Source organism: Aptenodytes patagonicus, chromosome 20 (assembly GCF_965638725.1).
Source record: "Aptenodytes patagonicus chromosome 20, bAptPat1.pri.cur, whole genome shotgun sequence".
Taxonomy (NCBI): Eukaryota; Metazoa; Chordata; class Aves; order Sphenisciformes; family Spheniscidae; genus Aptenodytes; species Aptenodytes patagonicus.
The window spans coordinates 8,958,095-8,978,676 of record NC_134968.1 but is presented as its reverse complement, the minus strand read 5'-3'; the positions used below and the strand labels follow the sequence as shown (position 1 = coordinate 8,978,676).

At 43.8% G+C, this 20,582-nt stretch overlaps 3 protein-coding genes across 3 annotated transcripts in view; all 3 read right to left on the bottom strand.

Moving 5' to 3' along the window:
* LOC143169235 (von Willebrand factor A domain-containing protein 5A-like) overlaps positions 1-20,582 on the bottom strand; it is a 121,193-nt gene that overhangs the window by 53,658 nt on the left and 46,953 nt on the right.
* On the bottom strand, positions 6,211-7,164 carry LOC143169189 (olfactory receptor 6N1-like). Its single transcript, XM_076356465.1, has one exon. It carries the CDS (start codon positions 7,162-7,164, stop codon positions 6,211-6,213), a length of 954 nt encoding a protein of 317 aa, XP_076212580.1.
* Positions 16,745-20,068, bottom strand: LOC143169188 (olfactory receptor 10A5-like). Its single transcript, XM_076356464.1, has 2 exons — positions 19,358-20,068; positions 16,745-17,029 (listed from the first exon to the last, which is right to left on the bottom strand). Exons 1-2 carry the CDS (start codon positions 20,066-20,068, stop codon positions 16,745-16,747), a joined length of 996 nt encoding a protein of 331 aa, XP_076212579.1.

Genomic DNA, 20,582 nt, shown 5'->3' with positions numbered 1-20,582 from the left:
CATTCCCAAAGTAAAACAAAAGCAGGTTCACTGAAACCTAAAGAAATAGAGTAAAAGACTCCTAATTCTGGAGTAATTCTTTGCACCAACATACACCATCGGCCTTGTGTTAATAGCCTTCCAATGTTACTACAGAAACTGTGTCTAAGGGGAACATCTGACAAGTACCAGAACATTGTCTCAACCCTCATCCATTTTTCCTGGAGTCCCACCTGGTGGAATGGGTTTTTGTTGTTGTTATTCAGGATTATTATTTTTTTTTTTTTTGCCAAGCCTTCTTCACAAATTCTTTCTGCTTTTTGATCCTGCTTATGCTTTTTGGAGAAAGCCTCTGTCAACAAAAGGAGTGTTTTTCAGGAAGATCCCCTGTGAGAATGAAATGAAAAAAAAAGTTCAGAAATGCATCTTTGTGACAACTGAAGGAAGAAATGACATGCAGATGTGCTCAAATCTCTGATAAGATCATCTGTGATAAGGCAGCAACTTTGATTTCTTCTACACATTTCCTTTGAGATTTTGGGCAATTTCCAACACTAAGCCTTGGCTTGCACAAACATCTCTACCTGGCTTTTCTCATCACATTAAAATGACTTGGTTCCTTGAATTATACCAGTCCCTTTGTTGCTTACCAATAAAGGCAGAATCTGTTCAGAACACTAAGGGATTTTCCTAGTTTTGACTCCTTTTTGCATAAACTCATGGAACAGATAAGCAGTTTGCAATTTACATTGGGGCACGGAGTAGAGTGGGAAAGCGTCCCTCAGTTGTCTCCTGCAATTTCTAGTGTTGCAATTAGAACAGAGATGTTGTTCTGTTACTTGAGATGTAACAGAATGGATAACTAGGGACACAAGAAGTGCTTTCTACTACCCAGTGCCTTACACTGTATCCTTGGCAGTCATCACTTTCCCCTTAGGACAGAAGGAAAACTTGCCAAACTTTCTTAGAAGTCTGCTCTCACATGACATTACTGTAATGTTTCTTTTCTGGTTCTTTCACCTTCCTTTTATAGGGAAACCTTACAGATGCTTCTGCAGGTTCTTCTCCACCTGGTAGTTCATGCTTAAAACTGGGAAGAAGGCAGCACCACTTTGAAGAAAAGGCATCGCTTTCCCTTTGCAGCTTGCATTAAGCATTTGGTTAGAGAGAGATTTCAGAGCTTCCATGCAGGCCACTATTTTCCAGGCAGGCTATACCACATCCAGGGGGATCCTGTTAGGAAGCTGAATGATACAATGAAAAACTGCAGTGCCTGGAAGAGCAGAAGAGTCCTCATCAGTCTGTGCCAGTGATTCACTATCCCTCTTCTCAGAAAGGTTGTTCTAACGTCAGTCCTGCTGGCTGCCATTTGAGATCGTCTCTTATCTCTTCCTCACAGTGTTCATGGAGAACAAATAAGACTGTTTTGCTCCAATTTGCCAAGGTCATTTTCAGATCTGGTCTTGCCCTTCAGCTCACTTGCGGAACTTCTCCAGTCAATGTGAGGCCATCTGCAGAGAGTCAAACCCATCTCCTAGACCAGCAAGGTCCTTAGCAGTCTCAGCCCAAGGACAGTTCTGCAAAACCCCTTAGGCATGCGCTTCCATTTCAGGGAAAATAATCTCTCCTCCTTGTTAGCCATGGCATGGATATGTCCGAAGTGCAGGACCTATATGCATCTCATCTCTGAGCCACTTCTAAGAGACAATTTTCCTGTGTACTACAGCACACTGGAAATATTAGAAACTTATATCCACTATTTATTTATGCATTCATTTATTTGTTATTTATTACAATCGTAACCAAACAAAAGAGAGTGAACAAGTGAAACTTCATGGAAAACGTTGCCTAAATTCCTTTCTATGTTAAATGAGGGTTAGGAGTGTAAAGTACAGTCAGTATTGTTTCTCAGAATACACTTAATATTCACATGAAGACACACATGTTCCCAAACAAGTAAGACTTTGATGGAGTTAAGCAAGAAGTGCTCATCTGAAATCTTTGTTCCTGAGGAAATTCAGGAATAGACAAGCCACAGCAAGATGGTGCTACCAAGCAACCAAGAGCTGAGAACCTGCTTCCTTTGTTAACTAAGAGATACAGTAGTAAATGTAATAACTTTGGAAGCACAGTGACGCCACCAGAAGCATCTGTGCTGCACAAGACACAATTCTCCATTTTTGGTGGAAAATGAACCAAGGTTCTATGACAGAATTGCAAGGAAATTGTCTTGTTGTCCAGAAAGGCAACGAACCTTTCTACTATGTAAAGTGGGAGCTGCCTTTCAGAAAACCTCTTAACCAAGTGTGCTTTCATTAACATTAATGGCTTTGCCATTAATGGCTTTGCCACTAGCATGTCACTAGCTCCTATAAATTTTTCCCACAGTGGATAGAAAAAACTATGTGATTCCTTAATTAAGGATTTGTATCAAAATAAATGGATTCTACCATGTAAGTAACTTTTAGTCTCAAAAGCAGGGCTGGAAAGATTAATCCAAACTTGCTCACGATCTGATACTCTTTGATTATAACTACTGAACTGAATTTTTAGAAACTTTCTAAAAAGCACATATTTGGAATGCAATGAATCTTTATGTAGAAACTTTGTTGGAGAAGTTTTCTAATCATAGAGGTATCTCAGGGGATATTATTACGTATAGTAAGGTGATTGCATGGTTGCTGTCATGTAGCTTCCTCCTTTCAGGAGGCCTTGAAACAAGTCAGGAGCAGCAGGGGACAGGGCTGAGCATAGGCTTACCTATGACACAGCTCAGGCAAGTGTGTGTGTGTGGCAGGGAGAAGTCCAGGCCTGAGCTTATTTGGAGCTGGTAGACCTATGGACAGAAGGATGCACAGGTGGAGATCCCAGATGGCACTGATGAGGAAAATTAGAGCACCACTGTGCCTTCAGGGTCCTGGTGAATATGGCTTCCAAGAGGAACATGTGGATGGTTCCTGTTTAATCTCTGCATCTCTAGAACTAATCTCAACAAATACAAGGAGGAAAACTAACTACTAGCTCATATAGTTCTGTCTATAAAATTGATATTTTTTTCCAGGGTTTTCTTTGTTTTTTTTTAAAATCCTCATACATGACATAAATCAAAATAATCTCTCTCTAGCTTGCCTCTCTCTCTCAACCCCATTTCTGTTTGTATGCAAAAGGAATGAAGGCTTAGGAAATTTGACTTGTTTTGCTGAAATGTCATTTTATAGATTTGAAGACTTCTGCTGATGCACAGATCTAGCAACTAAAGTCTTTACCTCATTGTGAACGTATTCTAGAAAAGTCCATTTCTTGCCTGTGGTGATGGAAAGAGTATGAGGTAGACCTGTTCCCTTTTGGAGGTACAGTTGGACACCAGAGGAGACATCCTAGGACGTATCAGGTGGCAACAGGTATGTACATGTGGGTGACTGAATTGAGCCCTTAGTCAATACATTCAGCCGTGGATAAAGATCACCTCAGCTGACCAAGTGAGGGTCCACTTCTGAGTGAGCTGGTTTACTCTCCAGACTCCACTGACTGTATCAATTAATGCTCTGTGGAGGTTGACTCAGCCAACAGACAAACACCCATGCAGCCTCTCTCTCAATCCCTTCTCCAAGGTGAGAAAGATGGAAGGAAGGGGAGAAGATTCACGGATTGAGGTAAGGACAGTTTAATAGGAAAACCACAAGCTGTGTGTGCAAGCAAAGCAAAATTCTTTTATTGCCTCCCAGCAGCAGGCAGATGTCCAGTCAATGCCTGGAAAACAGAGCATCAGCATGTGTAACAGTTGCTTGGGAACACAAATGCTGTAACCAAAAATGTTTCCCCTTCCTGCTCCATTCCCTGAGCTTTTACTGCTGAGCATGATGTCATGTGGCATGGAAAATCCCTTTGGTCAGTAGGAGGGCTATGGGCCCTCCCAAGCTATTGCCCACCTCCAGCCTACCCTCTGTGTGTGCATGGGGGTGGGGGTGGGAAGAGAGAAAGCCTTGATGCTGTGCAAGTGCAGTTCAGTAAGAGCCAGAATGTTGGTATGTTATTGTGGTGCATGCATGTTGGCTAAGGGCCAAACTCCCACCCAGTTACTCCCTCATTCCCCCTCCTCAACAGCACAAGGGGAGAAAATGGAATGAAAATCTCATGGGTCAAGGTAAAGTCAGGGAGATCACTTACATTAATACTGTCATGGGCAAAACAGGCTACACTTGGGGAAAATTAATTTCATTTACTGCCAATTAAAATAATTGAATTTCAAAACAACTTTTTCCAGGCTCAGCTTCACTCCATTACTCCTGACGCCTCTACCCTACTCTGACCACTGCCCCAAGCAGTGCAGGGGGCGTGGAGGATGGGCAGTTATGGTCAGTACGTAACAGTTCTTCTCTGCTACTTCTTCCTCCTCAGCTTTTCCCCTTCTCCAGTGGGGTCCTTCCCATGGCCTGCAATTCCTTCAGGAGACGTCACGCTGCTCTGGCGTGTGGTCCTCCATGGGATGAAGGGAAATACCTGCTCCCATCCCTCCTTTTCCTCTGACTGCGGTGCTCACAGGGTTGTTTCTCACTCTCTTTTTTCCCCTCCTCCTCTGCCTGTCTGAGGTTTTCTGCTCTTACCTGTGTTTTCCCAGAGGCACCGCCAGCTTGGCTGATGGTCTCAGATGTTCCTTGCCATGGGTCTGTTTTGGAGCTGGCTGGAACTGTCTGTGTCCAGCACGGGGGCAGCACCTGACCTTTTCTCACAGAGGCCACTCCTGCCACCTCACCTACCTCCTTGCCCCTAACCTTGCCGCATAAATCTAATACACAGTTATCAACACTGTTTTAGCCACAAATCCAAAGCACAGCACTGTATGGGCTGAAGAAAGTTAACTCCATCCCAGCCAGACCCAGGACGTCCTCCACTGATTATGTTGCAGAGATGGTCACAGAGTGTTTATTAAATAGTATCAACAATTTATTGGGGTTTTTGCAAAGGGTAACGCTCACAAGGTGACTCAAAATCTCCCAGAAAGGATGCTTGGTCCCTGTCCAGATGGCGATGGGACTCTTTGTTGCAAGAGTCTTTGCACCTATCAGGTGGATAGGATGAGACTCCCCAAAATGTTTTTCTCCTGAATTTTTCTGTCGAGCTGGTCTATGGCCCTCCGACCACTCCAGCACATACATGATCCACTGCTATTTGTCATCTTAGCTGTGCACAAAACATTTCCTATCCTATGTTCAAATGTCTGTACTTTGGGACCATTCCTTCCTCTGTGATTTCCAGGTGTTTTACTGATGTAGAAACCCATCTGTTCTTTGGTAGGAATTGCCGGGAGAAGTCTCTGGGACAGAGAGATTCTCAATCCAGGATGTGAACCAGCACATTGAAATGTATGAATAGAGCCTATCAATTAGTCTAGGTTTAGCACCATGTCCCAGGTCAGGCCATTGTCTCATCTATGCTGAGACTGGCAAGGCAGTTCCTGGACCACCCAGGAAATTAATGACTCAGTAGAATGGGTTTGCTCAAAGATACACCAGAGTTATAACTAAAGGACAAACTTGAAATTCATCCTTCTACCACACAACTACATTTCCTTAGCTCTAGTCGCAACCGAAATAAAAGTCGAGGAAGCAGTGCACACGAAACCACACCAGTGTGTGTTTTGGAATCTCAGTTCAGGGGAATCAAATCATTTGCCCACTGACAGGCATGTAGTGCTGTTGAGATGCTCTTCAGAAACCCATCTGGTCTGCTGGTTCAAAAAGGCACATACCTCGTAGGTTGTACTTACCTGATCAGTAGAGATTACATTTATAGCTTCTGTGTTTGCAATCTGGGCCCGTATTGTCGGCCGGGGCAGAGCTAAATGTATTCATAACTCTCCTCTCACTTCTAGATCATTTTTCCTGCTTCTAGACCAGACAATGAGCCACCTTGAAAGCAGTTCTGAAAATCAGAGAGCTTGGATGTCGATATAAATCCAAACACTTGGCAAGCACAGAAATACTGGAGACACCTATGCTATTCCTCTCCTATAAGGATGTTGGGTTCTTTTGTAGAAATGCTTAAGCCTTAATTAGTCCAAGGAAAGAAATTGCCCTAACAGCCCAGCAGCTAGGGCACTCGCTTACATGACGCTCTCAGGATGTTGGAAGCTTTGTCTCCTTTCCAGGGAAAAAGACTACCTTAGGTTCCGATGAGTAGTTTTCATAAGGCTGATCTTTCGGTTTCACTTAATAATTGACAAGAGCTTGTTCATGCCTTATCAACCCCCCTGTATTTGTTCACAGCAGTTCTCAAAGCCTTCTTTATGTTGTTATTTCTTAAGCTGTAGATGAGGGGATTGACCAGTGGAGTCAGAACTGTGTAGCAGACAGAGAACACTTTGCTGAGGTCTCCCAGTGTGTTTGGTTTTGGTACCAAGTACACAACAATCAGGGTCCCATAGAAAAGTGTCACCACAGTGAGATGGGAAGAACAGGTAGAAAAAGCCTTATGCCTTCCTGTGGAGGATGGGATCCTGAGGACAGTGTTGCTGATGTACACATAAGATATGAGTGTCAAGAGAAATGGAGGTAGTGTCAAAAGGGAGGCCAAGATGAACGTTACAAGCTCAATCCAGTGGGTATCACTGCAGGAGAGCTTTACCACCGGCATGAAGTCACAGAAGAAATGATCAATTTCATTTGGGCCACAGAAAGTTAGCTGTTGCATCAGAGAGGTGACTATGGCACTAGCCAACAACCCATTTGCCCAAGATCCACCTGCTAACTGGAGGCAGCACCTGCCATTCATTATGGCTGTGTAATGCAATGGTTTGCATATCGCAATGTACCGGTCATAAGACATGACAGTCAGGAGACAACATTCTGCACCTGCTAGCCCAGTGAAGAAAAAGTACTGCAGAAAACAACCACTAAGTGAAATAACATATTTGTTTGTTAGGAAACTTGCCAGCATTCTGGGCAGGATGGTGGAAGTGTAACAGGTCTCCAAGAATGACAGATTCCCCAGGAAAAAGAACATGGGATTATGAAGGTGATGATCAGTCACAACCAGCATCATGATCAGGAGGTTCCCTAACACAGTTGTAATGTAGGTCACTAGAAACATCAGGAAGAGGATAAACTGTACTTCTGGGATACTTTGGAAACCGAGGATGATGAATTCCACAACAGCTGTTTCATTCCCCTGCTCTGCTCTTCCCATGACTATAACAGTTATAGTAAAGTCCATGAAAATGTTTTGAGATTTTGAGAAGAGTCTACCAACTTTTAGTGCAGGTATGTTAATTAACACAGAAAAAGGAATCTTCTATACAAAACCCTCCGGAAAGGTTGCAAATAAAAATCCTGGTTTCCCAGGAGGGTATTTATGCCAGCTAACTTAGTGTCTGCGAGGCTAATCTCCATCACCTTCCCCATCAGAGTCAACGTTCACCCATCCCCCTTCCAGAAGTTATCAAGATCACACAAAATACGCGTCTAAAATCAGAAGTACCATACAGAGTTCCATACTTTGAACATAAAGACTTAGCCTGCTTTTAAACTATTATTCAGATGTCAAAAAATAAAATAAAAAAAAAAGAAAGTTGGTTTACAGCCTTCATGTCAGATAAGAAAAATCTGTGGTTGGTACTACACGCTCTCAGTGAACGTTACGGACCTAACTTTCTTTGATGCTTTGTAAAAGCCAAGTTGCAGTGATTGTGCAGAGAGCAGAAGTTCTTCAGTCACAGGTATTTGTTTTGAAGTTCAACCAAAGATTTCATTAAATGCAATGGAAATATATAATTTTCTTGTGCTTTTCAGTTCCATCTCTTGAGATACCATTTTCCTTCAAGAGTCAAATATTGATTTACTCCAGCTTACTGTAACTTTCTGAGCATCAAGCAACCATGTTAGATGGCCAAGTAGCTAGTAACAAAGGTAACAAAGTTATTTCTCCTGTTATCAGCTTGGAAAGACAAGGGTGTTTAATGTTCGGCTTTTATTTTATTTTCTGGTATATAAAGCTATTTTTAAAGATGTTCAGTGGGCAGAGTTAAGTCCTGCTAATTGTCTACTTATATCTTAAACAAAATGCCTTTTCCGTTCAGAGATCCTCAGAGAGATTATCTGTGTTTAGGAAAAGAAAAGAAAATATTAATTTTATTACATAACTTACAATGATTATTTTTTTCAACTTAAGTCTGAAACTATCTGAAAAACTTTAAAAACTTTTTGAAATAGAAGCTTGGTCTACCTGCATGTCATGTTTTTGGTATCTGGACATACACTAGTGACTGGGAACCATAGAATTAGAGCAATTAACAGTCAGAAAGTCATTCTGCCTTCTTGAGGCCTTTTCCATACTCCCAGTGAAACTGTCACTGCCTCCAGGATTAATTTTATCTAACTTAAGACATTGGCAATGTGGATATTTACATCAGAATTAGTATTCAAAACTTCCTTTTATGTTGGACATAGACTGTTAGCAGTGATTGGTCTGACTTAGTTTACATGTCTCTTTCAGGATACAGGTGTCTCTTGCCGTAAAAGTTCAGTGACTCTATTGGCTCAGTCTCCACTAAGTGTAAGAAAGCAAGTAATAACTAGCTCAAAGGTAGATGATTATGTTGCAGAGGTTTGTGGTTAGTCTTCTTCATTCAACCCGTCCAGCAAACTTAAAATTTAGATTACTAGCTAAGGTCCAAAGGAATCAGACAACTCAATTGTGAACATAAAACACTCAAATCTGAGCATAAATTTGGAATTACAATCCCTTGTTTTCTTCTAAGTACAAAAATAATCTGTGATTTAGACTTCTAAGTCAGAGAGGTTGGCCTTAGTCTGCCTGCATAACCAATGGGCAGAAGCAGGTAAGATAAATCCCCCTGTGTTAGATGGGTAGGCAGATGGGTGTCTTCAGATGATCTGAATTAAATCAGTCAGTGTCATGGTTTAACCCCAGCCAGCAACTAAGCCCCACGCAGCCGCTTGCTCACTCCCCCCCCGGTGGGATGGGGGAGAGAATCGGAAGGGTAAAAGTGGGAAAACTCGTGGGTTGAGATAAAGACAGTTTAACAGCTAAAGCAAAAGCCATGCACACAAGCAAAGCAAATCAAGGAATCCATTCACTCCTTCCCATCGGCAGGCAGGTGTTCAGCCATCCCCAGGAAAGCAGGGCTCCATCACGCGTAACGGTGACTTGGGAACACAAACGCCATCACTCCGAACGTCTCCCCTTTCCTTCTTCTTCCCCCCAGCTTTATATGCTGAGCATGACGCCATATGGTGTGGAATATCCCTTCGGTCAGTTGGGGTCCAGCTGTTCTGGCTGTGTCCCCTCCCAGCTCCTTGTGCACCCCGAGCCTGCTTGCTGGTGGGGTGGGGTGAGAAGCAGAAAAGGGCTTGGCTCTGTGTGAGCACTGCTCAGCAGTAACGAAAACATCCCTGTGTTACCAACACTGTTTCCAGCACCAATCCAAAACATAGCCCCATGCTAGCTACTGTGAAGAAATTTAAGTCTATTCTAGCCAAAATCAGCACAGTCAAGTAACTAAGCATAATTGTCTGTGGTCACTGGATGTTTTCGAGTACCAGAGAAATCTACACGTGGCTGACAGATGTGACACAGGCATGCCACAGAAGTCAGTCTTGAGGAAGTCAGTCTTAAGCAGTGCACCTGGATTGCAGACAAATAACTCCTGGACATCCCAAGTGGCCCTAGGTTCCTCTGTTTTAGCCATTCAGCTTCTCCAGGATTGCCTTCTGGAGATCCCTGTCTCATTGATTCCACAGGGAACTGTTGACAGCTCGCTCAGACTTTTACACTTATCTTTTAGATGTCTAAATGGAATGAGATGAGGCTTATCCCAAGGTATTCACAGTAATTTAATTTGACTTTTAAAATTTTAGAGACCCTCATTCTGTTGTACACATGGAAGATTCCTTCGATGTCTGACAGATCACTTAGATGCAGATAGGATTCATTGCACCAAGGTTTTGTATGCTTTTGTATGTTAAAAAAATAAGGGTAGGAGCCAAGACAGATTGTTTTTAAAATACGTATTGTCATATGAGGTACTTGTCTAAGTTCTTATCATAGTCATTGGAGATGTTATCGATCCTATTCTTAGAGTACGGAGAGCAGGTCATTTCCCTAGGATCATTGCTTCTCCTCAGATGCAGCACTTCTGAGTTGACTTTATCAAATTCCACCTGCCATCTTATCAAACTTAGTGACTCAAGCAATCCCGTCTTTCTGGAGGTCTCCACAGCTGAGTTCACCTACTCATTCATCTTCCAGATCATTCAGGAATATTTATGAGTACCTTGAATACAATAAACTTGGACACAGGAGTCCGTGAATTTGTCTAGTGAAGTCTTTCTCATGTGATGAGTGTTCATTTACTGCTGTTTCACATGTTTGATTTTTTATTTTTATTCTTTTTAAATGAAATTAAGGCTCTTTCCTTTTATTATAGGATGGTTTCATTTCTATGAAAAGCTCTGGGGAAATCCAAATAGAATGTAATAACCAGATTTGTTTTATCCACCTGTTTGTTTACAACTTCAAGAAACTCAAGTCTTTAGAAAATCCATATTGATTTTTTCCCAATGTATCATACTTATTTGTGTGGCTCAGGAATGCTCTTCTTCGTTAAGACAGACTTCTTAGTATGTTCTTCACTGGTCTCCCATCAAACAGTTTTTTCAATTAAAAAATGTCATCACAGTTGCTACCCTTCTGTTCCCTATATACTCCTCTGAAGTCTAAGACTATGTAAAGGAAAGAAAGGTGAATCACATTCCTAGTGGCTGCAGATAATGAAACAAGCCAACCAGGAACTGAAAGGCATGCTTACCTTATGACGATTTCAGGATAAGCTTCACTGTTTCCTTCCTCCTCCCCATGTAGTGAGTCACAGACAGAAATGCAATCTCTTCTGACCTGTCTTCTCTTCCCAAATGCTTTATATACACTCCAATTCTCTGTAAAACTACCTGCATGCTTCTGACTGGATGCTCTGGGGCTAACGATGCCTTTTTTGTGTTTTACTCTATTTCTCCCTTGTTCCATCATTTATTCCATACACAAGCAAATAGACTCCCACTTGGCATCTCTCTTAATGAGCATTTCTAGTGATGGTGCAAGTATGTAATGCTTTGACTCTGCTGCTTGGCAATACCAAACCAACAGGAACAATGGAAAAAAATCAAGGCGAGTCTGAAAAAAGGAACAATTAACCTCCAAATGCTTCTTTAGCCATTTTTATGGGCCTAATGGTGTACATCACTAGAAACTTCAGAAGACACTGCCTGAAGCAGAGAAATGTCATCATCCTAATCCATCTTCCAGTGACAGGCTGGATATTGCCTCACTTACTTTTTCTAATTCCGATGCAGATGCATTTGGCTTTCTCTGTAGTCAATGGAGAGAAAACAGGCACCCCCAAAAGATGATCTGTTCCCTAGTTTTAGGTGCCTCTTTTAAATTAAATGAATTTCTTAGGGTGCTGATCTCAATTCACTCACCATAGAGGGAGACTAGATGACTACCTTCGCCAGCTAACTTCTCAACCTCCAGCTAGCGTGAATTTGACTCCCAATGGCTAAATGCAACAAGAAGTGAAACGCACTAAATATAATACCTTTCAGATGGGCAGCAAAAGATAACTTTAAAAAAATCAGTGCAAAGATTTTCATTTTCATTTGAGAAAACCCAGCAAAATCAAATTAAAAACTCAACTAGATTAAAGCGCGTATGCCCGTAACTGCAGACACTTACAGAGCATTTTGGACCCATTCTAAGTATGCCCCAAAACCATGTTGTTGGGACTCAGTTAAAAATAAGACACCAGCATTTTGCCACCTAAATATAGGTGTCTGCGTGTAAATGCAAGGTGGGATCAAGACGCCAAAACACAGACATCTAACATCCTTTTAGATGTCCTTAGATACCAGAGACAACCTTGCAGGCACGCAGACATAGCATAGAACCTATTGGAGACTTGTGCATTTTTAGAATGGCAGCTGGACATCAGACAGGATGCTGTAAGTCATCTCAGTCCGTATCGATCTACCTAAACTGCCACTAGAGTCAGAGGTATACACCTTGATTCAGTTGCCCACACCGGGGTGTCACGTCATTTGGGATGCTTTAAGCACCCTACCTGGCCAATACAGGTGATGGAGTCTAGAGAGCAACTCAGTGCCTGAGGGTGTCCAAAACATGGATGCTTCCTTTCTGGACATCAGTAGGCCAGACAGGATACACTAGAAGAGATCAAGTGGTGCTCAGTATGTGTCTGGACAACCGAATCAATCCTGCCTGGTCTCCCAGTGAGGCTACTGAAAAGAAACAGGTCTACCATGTATCCTCTGCCAAATCTTCCCCCAGGTGGAGGCAGCAGATGCCCCGGCATTTCCCAGTTGATAATAAAAGTCATATAAAAGCACCCACCCATTACAGAAGTTAAGGTTCCCTGTTCACATCTAAGTACATATATAGATGCTTAAACTTAGATCTCAGCCACAGGCTAAGTGATCTTTTTTTTTTCTTTTTTTCTGAAAGTCCATTTGAATTTCCCTATTTTTTTTAAGACCTATTTTACTGTGAAAGTACCAAAAGTAGTTATTTCAAATAAAAACTCTCATTCTGAGAGCATCAGAGTACAATTTATAACAATGAGTAAAATATCTTTCATCATTAGCCACCCTCTTACCTTTTTTTCCCCAAAAACTAGGCACCATTTTCAAGTTGAATTCACAGTCACTTTAGTTTTCTTGAAACTCTCATTTTGCCCTTGCCTGTTAACGAGTGCTCCTGCACACACCAGCCATTCCTCCCTCAGGAAACAAAAAATACTTCACCTGCGATAAGGGGTTATTCAGTGTTTACATGTTTCATTTTCATGTGCCTTGGCATAACACACAATAGAGTGCTACAGAGAGCAGCAAGAATGATGTTTCTCCACAAGAGAGGAGACAAGGGTGTCCAAAACACAGGCAGAGGCAGTGACCTCACCAACAGGGTGCAATCCTGCAGCACACATGACAGGCGAGCAGAACAGGGCCAGTGACATTAGCAGGTTCCTTTGAGGGCCAGTGACCATCTGATAAACACAAGGTGACAAGTCAGGTCCAAGGTCAATCCAGGAAGCCTAGAAACAAGTCACGAAGAGCAGGTGACAGGGCTGGGCGCAGGACTACTTACAACACAGCTCACACAAGTGGGAGGGGAGGTAGGGGGAAGAACATCCAGGCCTGAGCTTATGTGGAGCTTCTGGAGATGTGGGCAGAGAATGAAGGTCCCAGATGAGGCTGGTCATGGCGTCCGTGCTCGCTTGAGGCCCTGATAAATTCCAGATTTAAATTTCTGAAGGAGTTCAACTGGCTTAATGTAGGGTAGGATTCAGTCTGAAACCAGATGTTTAAATTTAGGCATCTAAACTCAAAAGGTAAAATACTGTCACAGTATTTGAGGTATAGGTTGTCAATGAATAGAATGTGTGAAGTGGTTTCATTTCAGCTAGAGATCATTTTCCGTACAGCACAGGTCTGACTGAATGCAGGGCTGCTCGTGGGTACCCTGAACCCCCCTTACACAACGCCAAGCCCCTCATGTAATGTCCCTTTCCCAGTTCCTTGCTCCTGCCATGACTCTGTGTTCAAATTACCACAAGTGGAAAATGTAAAGAAGGCCTAAATCTAGAAATGGCCATCTCATCTCCTCTTACCATGGACTGTGTCACAAGCGTATATAGGATATACAGTTCTTTTCTAATGTATCGTTTAAGGATTTGTCTTCAATAAATACGTCCCAGGGAGTAAGTGCAGGGAGAGTGAGAACTGTGTAAACCACATGGGAAAACCTCTGCAGAGAAATTAAAGAGAATCTGAACTGGCCACAAAGAAAGAGCCTAAGCATTTGAAATATAATTTTTCCTTTACTTCACCAGGGGAACAACATCATGCCTCAGTCTGCTCAAAGGGTTGAGAAGCAGGAGAGCAGTGTATTTAGAACAATATCACCAATGAAACATATGAAAATGCTTTTATAGGGAGCTGTAGCCATTTCTGTTTAGCTTTATATATCTAAAAGCTATATATAAATACATAGCCATATATAATATACCATATATACCAGTAGAGAGGCTGAAGATGTGTTCCCAGCAGGCGCACACACAAACGCACCCATGTATACTACATATACACAAATATATATATGCATATTCATGGTCAGCCACACAGATCACAGACAGACACTCAGAGCACTCACACAAACACAGAGAACATCAACAGCCTCATCCTGCTCCCCTCTCTGGCTGGACAGAACGGAAGTGCACTGGTGAGAATCTATAGTTATGTACAAGGTGGATCCCTCCAGCAGCTGGGCTCAGACACTCAGTCTGCCCAGTAGCTGAGCCCTGGATCCCAGTCTCCCCAGTCGCTGGCATCTGAACATATGAGCCCCCGAGGCCACAGCCCTACTCCAGTTGCTGGTACAGACTGTTGCAAACACACACAGATCTGGCCAGGACTCTCCAGGTCCCAATAGCTGACCCTGCTGTGCTCTCAGCCCTATAGACCCACAGGCACTCTCACATTCAGAGCCCACCAGGATTCCTCTGGCCCCGTAGCTAACCCCCCCTGTGCTCTTGCCCCTGTAGACACACAGGTGCTCTCATACCAAGAGCTGCCCTTAGAGATCTTCTCACCCCCTTCCTCCCAGGCCACTTAATCTACTCACCAGCTCATCCGGATTGATTTTCCCTGGCTATCACACACTCACTTGCACACCCGCACTCACTCCAGTCACTGAACCATGGACACGTGGACCTTCTGACCCATGGTCTGGCACCAGGTGCTGCACTCACACCCCCATACATACACGTGCACACTGAGTAGGAAGCTCTCACCCAGAACAGAATCAGAAAGGATTTTTATAAGAAGACAGGATAGACTGTGCTGATCAGGGCAGGACAGGGCCAGACAAGTACACTGACAAGCCAACTGTTTACACGTGACTGTCCCTTTTTTATCCCCTTCCCCCTCTATTTTCCCACTGTTGGTCCTCCCCAAATCACCTAGGTCCCTCCCTTGTCCCACCTTTGGTTCCTCCCCTATATATCCCATAATAAGTCCTGTATGATCCTAAACTGCTTTTCCCCTGCATCCCATAATGTGTCCCAGCCCTAGGCAGCAATGCTCCTCAGTCCCAAAGGTGATCTGGAAAGCTGCTCCCGATGACTCACGGTGATGGCTGTCATACCTGGACACTGGGGCTGATGGCTTTGCTGGGACAGCCCTGGGAGGGGCCTGGACATTGCACTCCTTCCTCAGGAGTCCTTGATTTGGGTTCCCACTGCCACCGTGCATACCTGTACTCCTCTGGGTTTGTGTAAATCGGCCTTTGATGGGTTGATGGCCCCTGTGATGGACCTGGGCACAGTCCAGCAGGCTACCATTTGGGCTCCTTTCCTGCCGTTGTCTCTCAGCTCCTTTGTGGGTGCACAGAGGAGCTTTATCATATAGCCTAACACAAAAGGTAACAGTGTATCACCATCACCCCACGGTTTCTACTCAACAACACTCTTAAGTCTTCCCATGCCTATATCAATGTATGCAACATGTACTTTTCATATCACAATGTTAAAATACTATTGTGAATGAGTACCGCACACATTATGACTGAGTACCACACAGTCCTCATAGTGTTTCTTGCATTTTATGCTGTAAAAATACTAAAGAAATGAACCATGGAGGCCCTGACATTAATGACTTGTATAATCCTCTGTAGGCAGTATTTGCTCTGAAAGGTGTGGATGCCGGTCAGTTGCAGCACTCGGCTGTTGGACCAGTCAATGGTCTCTAGGCTGGGTGCTTTTCAGAAAGTGCATCTAGCCAAGCATAATTTATTATACATTTTCATATATGGATACATACCAATACATACACCAGTATATAAAAATACATATGTGTATGTATGTACGTGTATAAATCTACATACATATGTATGTATCTCTCTCTCTCTATACCTATGTGTATGAATCACCTCTTTGTACCTTGAAGTTGGTCTGCACTTTCTTCATGATAGAAATGCATTTCTGATTGCTTTCCCATTGCCAAAGAAATCGGAAAGCAAAAAATTCTGAGTTTGTGAACTTCATCTGTTAGATATTTAAATCTAATCCAGTCACTCTGGATGGATTAGTGTAACCAGAAATGAAGAACTCTGATAGCTATGTTAGTCTTCTTTCTGAAGTCAATGACGAGAAATAGATACTCCTAAAGAATGAGTCCTCTGTTTGTCTTTGACAGGTAACTTACAGCAGGACTGCCCTCCAGAAGTGACTGTTTCTTCCCATTATCCATAATCATAGAATCATTCTTTGATTGATTTAGACTTGAAGGTCAAATTTTAGGCAGTTAAAATTCAGTAGGAGTTGACCTTGTGGAGATGACGTTTCCCAGCTAACACCTGCAAATGATGGGAAAGCAAAGCAGATGAGAATCCCAAAACAGGATGTATATGATTGCGTTTCTTTTTTTCTTTCCTTCTTTTTTATTTCAGAGTAGCAAAAATATTACAAAGGAAATAATAGTGATTTTTTTTGTTGTTGTTTCTTAAAACCTGGAAAATCTGGAAATTTATGAAGAGGGTGAATGAATAAAAACATACTGGACTTATGCATAGGCAGACAAACTTTTGCAAGATTTGGGATGTTTATTCAGCTGTCATTTAATTGAAGACAATATTAATCGTGTTTAACTTTACAGATTGTCTGAAACTTCTGAAATTGCTACTGGAAAAATGATAATGTTGTGAGTCTTTCTGATAACATCTTTCTGCCAAAAGCTCTCCACAGTGCTTCCCTTATGTCACTGTTCCTGAGGCTGTAGATGACGGGATTGAGCATTGGTGTAATGGCTGCGTAGGAAAGAGACACAAGCTTTTTGTTATTTGGTGAGAGGCTTGACTTGGGATGTAAATGAATTAAGCAGGTTGTACAGTAAAAGAGAGTAACAACCACGAGATGAGCAGCACATGTGGAGAACAGGCTTTGCCTGCTTTCAGCCATGGGCATCTGCACAAAGGTATAGATTGTGCTGCTATGAGTATAGAGGCGCTATGCTGGACCTCGTTCTCACCAACAAGGAGGGACTGGTGTGGAATGTGAAGCTCAAGGGCAGCCTGGGCTGCAGTGACCATGAAATGGTGGAGTTTGAGATCCTTAGGGCACCGAGGAGGACGCACAGCAAGCTCACTACCCTGGACTCCGGGAGAGCAGACTTTGGCCTCTTCAGGGATCTGCTTGGTAGAGTGCCATGGGACAAAGCCCTGGCGGGAAGAGGGGCCCAAGAAAGCTGGGTAATATTCAGGGATCACCTCCTCCAAGCTCAGGAGCGATGCATCCCAACAAAGAGGAAGTCGGGCAAAAACGCCAGGAGGCCTGCATGGATGAACAAGGAGCTCCTGGACACACTCAAAGACAAAAAGGAAGCCTACAGAGGGCGGAAGCAAGGACAGGTAGCCTAGGAGGAATACAGAGAAATTGTCCGAGCAGCCAGGGATCAGGTTAGGAAAGGTAAAGCCCTGCTAGAATTAAATCTGGCCAGGGACGTCAAGGGCAACAAGAAAACCTTCTATAGGTATGTCGGGGATAAAAGGAAGACAAGGGAAAATGTGGGCCCTCTCCAGAATGAAATGGGAGACCTGGTTACCCGGGACACGGAGAAGGCGGAGGTACTCAATGACTTTTTTGCCTCAGTCTTCACTGGCAGGTGCTCGAGCCTTACCGCCCAAGCCACAGAAGGCAAAGGCGAGGACTGGGAGAATGAAGAGCCACCCACTGTAGGAGAAGATCAGGTTCGAGACCATCTAAGGCACATGAAGTTGCACAAGTCCGTGGGACCTGAGGAGATCCATCTGCAGGTCCTGAAGGAACTGGTGGATGAAGTTGCTAAGCCACTATCCATCATATTTGAGAAGTCGTGGCAGTCCAGTGACTGGAAAAGGGGAAACATAACTCCCGTTTTTAAAAAGGGAAAAAAGGAAGACCCGGGGAACTACAGGCCAGTCAGTCTCACGTCTGTGCCTGGGAACATCATGGAACAGATCCTCCTGGAAGCTATGCTAAGGCACATGGAGGACAGGGAGGTGATTCGAGACAGCCAGCATGGCTTCACCAAGGGCAAGTCCTGCCTGATTAACCTAGTAGCCTTCTATGATGGAGTGACTGCATCAGTGGACACGGGAAGGGCTACAGATGTCGTCTATCTGGACCTCTGTAAGGTCTTTGACACGGTCCCCCACAACATCCTTCTCTCTAAACTGGAGAGGTATGGATTTGATGGGTGGACTGTCTGGTAAAGGGTGAGGAATTGGTTAGATGGTCGCATCCAGAGGGTAGTGGTCAACGGCTCAATGTCCAGATGGAGATTGGTGACGAGTGGCGTCCCACAGGGGTCTGTATTGGGACGGGTACTGTTTAATATCTTCATCAATGACATAGACAGTGGGATCGAGTGCATCCTCCGCAAGTTTGCAGACGACACCAAGCTGAGTGGTGTGGTCAACATGCCAGAGGGACGGGATGCCATCCAGAGGGACCTGGACAAGCTCGAGAAGTGGGCCTGTGTGAACCTCATGAGGTTTAACAAGGCCAAGTGCAAGGTCCTGCAGCTGGGTCGGGGCAACCCCCGGTATCAATACAGGCTTGGGAATGAAGGGATTGAGAGCAGCCCTGCCGAGAAGGACTTGGGGGTACTGGTGGATGAAAAGCTGGACATGAGCCAGCAATGTGCGCTCGCAGCCCAGACAGCCAGTTGTACCCTGGGCTGCATCCAAAGAAGCGTGTCCAGCAGGTCAAGGGAGGTGATTCTGCCCCTCTACTCTGCTCTGGTGAGACCCCACCTGGAGCACTGCGTCCAGCTCTGGAGCCCACAGTACAAGAAAGACACGGACCTGTTGGAGCGGGTCCAGAGGAGGGCCATGAAAATGATCAGGGGGATGGAACACCTCTCCTATGAAGAAACGCTGAGAGAGTTGGGGTTGTTCAGCCTAGAGAAGAGAAGGCTTCGGGGAGTCCTTATTGCAGCCTATCAGTACTTGAAAGGGGGCTTATAAAAAAGATGGCGGCAAACTTTTTAGCAGGGCCTGTTGCGACAGGACAAGGGGGAATGGCTTATACTAAGGCGGGGTAGATTTAGACTAGATAGAAGGAAGAAATTTTTTATGCTGAGGGTGGTGAAACACTGGACAGGTTGTCCAGAGAGGTGGTGGGTGGATGCCCCATCCCTGGAAACATTCCAGGTCAGGTTGGACGGGGCTCTGAGCAACCTGATTTAGTTGAAGATGTCCCTGCCCACGGCAGGGGGGTTGGACGAGATGACCTTTAGTGGTCCCTTCCAACCCAAACTATTCTATGATTCTCTGATTCTATGATGTAGATGTAGGAGATGACGATTAGGATAAATGGCAGCACCATGATAAGCAGAGTGGCAATGAACACCAGAAGCTCGAATACGTAGGTATCTGAGCACACCAATTTCAGTACAGGTGAGATGTCACAGAAGAAATGGTTGACTTTGTTTGACTTGCAGAAAGGCATGCTGAATAGCCAACCAGCGAGCCCAGCTGCTACAGGGAATCCAGAAAGCCAAGCTGCTGCTGACATTTGCCTACATGTCTTTTTGGTCATGATGATAGCATAGTGTAATGGGTGGCAAACTGCGACATATCGGTCACAAGCCATGATCGCTAACAGGAAACACTCAGACATGATAAAGAGCATGATCAAGTTCAATTGTAAAGCACAAGCTGTGAAAGAAGAGGTATTCCTTTCTGACAACAAATTTATCAGCATTTTTGGCACAATATCTAAGCTATAGCAGATCTCAGTCAAAGACCAATTCTTAAGAAAATAGTACATGGGTGTATGAAGGGCAGGATCAACAGTTGCAATAAGGACAATGAGAATGTTTCCCATCATAGTGACTGTGAAGACCAAGAGAACTACCACAGAGAGTAAGAGCTGGAGTTGGGCAAGATGACTGAAACCCAGCAGGATGAATTGAGTTACTCTTGTGATGTTTCCCAAATTCAGATCTTCCTCATTCTCCATCTGAAGAAAAAATAAATCCAGCAGTTTAACCTATTGTGATGATGTTGCAGGTGAGTATCTTCAGAAATTGACAGTGGAATGATAAAATAAGATGGGCTGGCTGTAGTTCAAATAGCTTTGTAAGCCACCTGAATGGACTTAGGGAAATACCAGCATTTTTCAGTTTGAAGGTCTAGATATTCTTCTACAACCTGACACATAAGCTTATTCAGAAGCGTGCATATTTAAACCACTCACATAAACAATCATTCAGAGATACAGGCACGCAGTTATATGTACACACATGCAACCACACAGAAACACAAGTGTGTTTATGCACCTGGATGCAAAATCCCCACCCTCCCTTCCATCCCCCTCATGCTTACACCTAGCACTGCATTGACACACTCACTCTCAAGATTTACAGAAGCAAATACATGACCCCTTTATGTGCATATCTATAGGAACAACCAAAACTATACTATTGCTCAGCGTGGGCAATAGCTTTCACCTTAAGTAGTCCTAATGAAGATAG